General features: G+C 44.9%; 1 protein-coding gene across 1 annotated transcript; it reads left to right on the forward strand.

The window, feature by feature from the left end:
* The first annotated feature begins 230 nt into the window (after positions 1 to 230).
* Positions 231 to 2,949, forward strand: LOC133158627 (tripartite motif-containing protein 16-like). The gene is made up of 7 exons (XM_061285928.1): positions 231 to 789; positions 1,019 to 1,114; positions 1,187 to 1,420; positions 1,531 to 1,690; positions 1,768 to 1,881; positions 2,139 to 2,275; positions 2,345 to 2,949. Exons 1-7 carry the CDS (start codon positions 391 to 393, stop codon positions 2,729 to 2,731), a joined length of 1,527 nt encoding a protein of 508 aa, XP_061141912.1. The 5' UTR covers positions 231 to 390; the 3' UTR covers positions 2,732 to 2,949.
* The last annotated feature ends 140 nt before the right edge of the window (positions 2,950 to 3,089 follow it).

Here is a 3,089-nt window from a genome sequence, read left to right on the forward strand (position 1 = left end):
AGTCTTAAACATTTAGAAATGGTTTTGTCGTTTTATACAAGTTTTAGTACTTTATTACAATTTAGTTTAAGGCATATTTAATCATTCAAAAACAGTTTCTTCTCAAACTCTTATTTAGAGTTGTATTAAATAAGTACCTGTCCATTTAAAGTCAAGTGCGCCTAGTGTTGTTTGTCTTAGTTTCAGGTTGCGACACCCGCCCATTTATTTGACTGGGAATACTGGTTTTACAGTGTGCTCACATTCCGTCACACACACACACAGTGTCAGTCACAGTTTCACAGAGGCGGTTATCTTAAGGAACTTACTTTCTTGTTACTCTCAAGACCTAACTGTGGACTTGTATATATCTTCATTTTAACAGCTCATCACTTCTGACTCCAAGGTAAAATGTCCCGCCCCAGCACTCTGGATTTAGACCGATCCAGCAACGCGGAGAGAGAACGTCGCTCCACCGGCCGCGGCCAAAACAAGACTCAGGCTAAACGCGACGAGGCCCTGTGCGACTTCTGCACCACCAGGAAGCAGAAGGCCGAGAAGTCCTGCTTGGTGTGCCTGGCGTCTTACTGCGAGATTCACCTCCAGTCTCACTTCGACTACCCAGCGCTGATGAAGCACAAACTGGTCAAAGCTACCGGGCAGATGAGGGAGAAGGTCTGCGCTCAGCACGACAAGCTGCTGGAGGCCTTTTGTCGTAGTGACCAGACATCCGTGTGCGTCCTGTGTATGATGGATGAGCACAAGCACCATGACATCGTCCCGGCTGGAACCGAGAGGACGGAGAAACAGGTGAGTGGCGCCAAAAGATTGAAAGAGAGAGACTGGAAGAGTCACAGAAAGGTTTCACAATAGACATTCTTGTTTTAGTGTCTTCAATTGTTTTAAAAGGATTAAGAACTTTATTTCAGTTGCTTCTTTTAATATGCTATAAATAGAATTGTGTACAACATACTTTTAGGTTCATCCTAATATTTTGAAGTAGCACATATGTAAATGTATATATGATTTCCCTTCATAGAAACAACTCGGCACCACCCTGCACAAATCCCAGCAGAGAATTGACGAGAGGGTCAAAAAGTGGCAGGACCTCCGCCAAGCAGTGGAAGCTGTCAAAGTAATTTAGCAAATAACGGCAGATTTGAGACGCCTCGAATCGTACAAACGCGTTTCTATTTCTTTTTGCCAGCACTCGGCCGAGTCGGTCCTGGAAGAGAACGAGCGGATCTTCACGGAGCTGCTGCTCTCCCTCGAGAGGAAGTACAACGAAGTCAAGGAGATGGTCCGCTTGCACGAAAAAACCACGGTGAACCGCGGGGAAATCCTCCTCAACCGCTTGGAGGAAGAGGTCACCTTGCTGAAGAAGAGACATAACGACCTGGAGAAGCTGTCGCACACTGACGACCACATACACTTCCTTCAGGTGAGCTTGACCTTGAAAGAAAATAAAAAAAGTTCCATTTATGAATCCCCTTGGGCTGTACTTGCCGCTAGTTTCGATATTTGTCATCCATCCATTCCACTTTGTTTCAGAGTTGGCAGTCTTTATCCGGCCCTTCGGGTTACGAGGACCTGAACAACGTCAGCATTGCTCCCAATTTCTCTTTTGAAGCCACCAAGAGAGCCATCGCCGCCCTGAAATTACAAGTGGAGGAAATCAGCAAGAAGGAGACCATGAAAATCTCCACAGCCGGTTGGCACATTTATGTTGCGTTGACACACCATCAATTGTCTTCTCTCCTTGTCACCTTCCCCCTGTTTCGTCACTAGTAAAAGAAGTCTACATCACCGAAGACAGCGAGAAAAAATCAAGGCGGGAGTCGTCGTTTGTCACAGAGCCGAGGATGACGGAAGATCCAAAGACCAGAGAAGATTTCTTGAGATGTAACCGTCCTCTCATGCCTGCTCACATTTAAAGACAAGTTTTAAGTCAGATCCGAATAAGATTAGAACAAAAGCGGATTGCTCCAGTCGGGAAAAAAAAAGATAAACATGAGATGTAGGAAGTGAAACCGGCGTTACAATAACACACCTGATAGAACAGGTTTTGTGAAACGGAAGTCAACATCCCATTGTGTATTCCCATTTCAGAATCCCTGTTCCTCAAGGTTGACTGTAACAGCTTTTGTTGTTTTGGTCAGATTCTTGCCAGCCAATTCTGGATGTCAACACTGTGCACCGCAACCTTTATCTCTCTGAGGGCAACCAGACGGCCACGATGAAGAGCGAGCCTAAGAACTACCCCGATCACCCGGAACGATTTGACCACTGGCAGCAGGTGAGCAAACTGTGTAAACTGTTATTTCAAAACAAGTGTTGATGGTGTGTTTCCTTCTCTTGATTAAAGGTGCTTTGCAAAGAAGCCCTGGCCGGGAGTCGCTACTACTGGGAGGTGAGCTGGAAGGGATCGGAGATTGACATGGCCATCACCTATAGGAGCATTTTCCGAAAAGGGAACAACAACGTGTGCAGTCTAGGCTGGAACGACAAATCCTGGAGCCTCTACTGCTCCGAGTCCAAGTTCTCCTTTGTTCACAATAACAAGAGCACAAACCTGCCCGTCCCAAGGTCGTCTCGCATCGGGGTCTACTTGGATCACCCGGCGGGGGTGCTGGCGTTTTACAGCGTGTCCGATGTCATGCAGCTTCTGCACCAGGTCCGCACTACTTTTACTGAAGCTGTGTACCCTGCTTTCAGTGTGTGGGGCTACGGGACCACCGTTAGACTGAGATGAGTGATATCTAAATTGGGATACAATAATTGACATTATTAATGATTTGATCCATCCATTCTGAGCTAAAAATTAATCCAAGATTTTAAACAATATTTGCTGGCTGCCCATGATCAAAGCATGATTTTTAATGGTCATATAGTTATTATATTAGTTTAATTAATTCATTATCAGTCTTTATTGACTCTTGGCCAATAACAAAATAAACATTTATAAAATGACCTGATCATTGTGTATTTATGTAGAATATTACGTTGCTCGTTTAGACTGAAAACGATTTAGAGATTCCAAATCTAGCTACAAAAGTGCTAAATTAGCAATAATTGACTCAACAGTGCCATCCCGCGGTACTCCTCGGTAC

The sequence above is a fragment of the Syngnathus typhle genome, linkage group LG8 (assembly GCF_033458585.1).
Source record: "Syngnathus typhle isolate RoL2023-S1 ecotype Sweden linkage group LG8, RoL_Styp_1.0, whole genome shotgun sequence".
In the NCBI taxonomy this organism is placed as follows: domain Eukaryota; kingdom Metazoa; phylum Chordata; class Actinopteri; order Syngnathiformes; family Syngnathidae; genus Syngnathus; species Syngnathus typhle.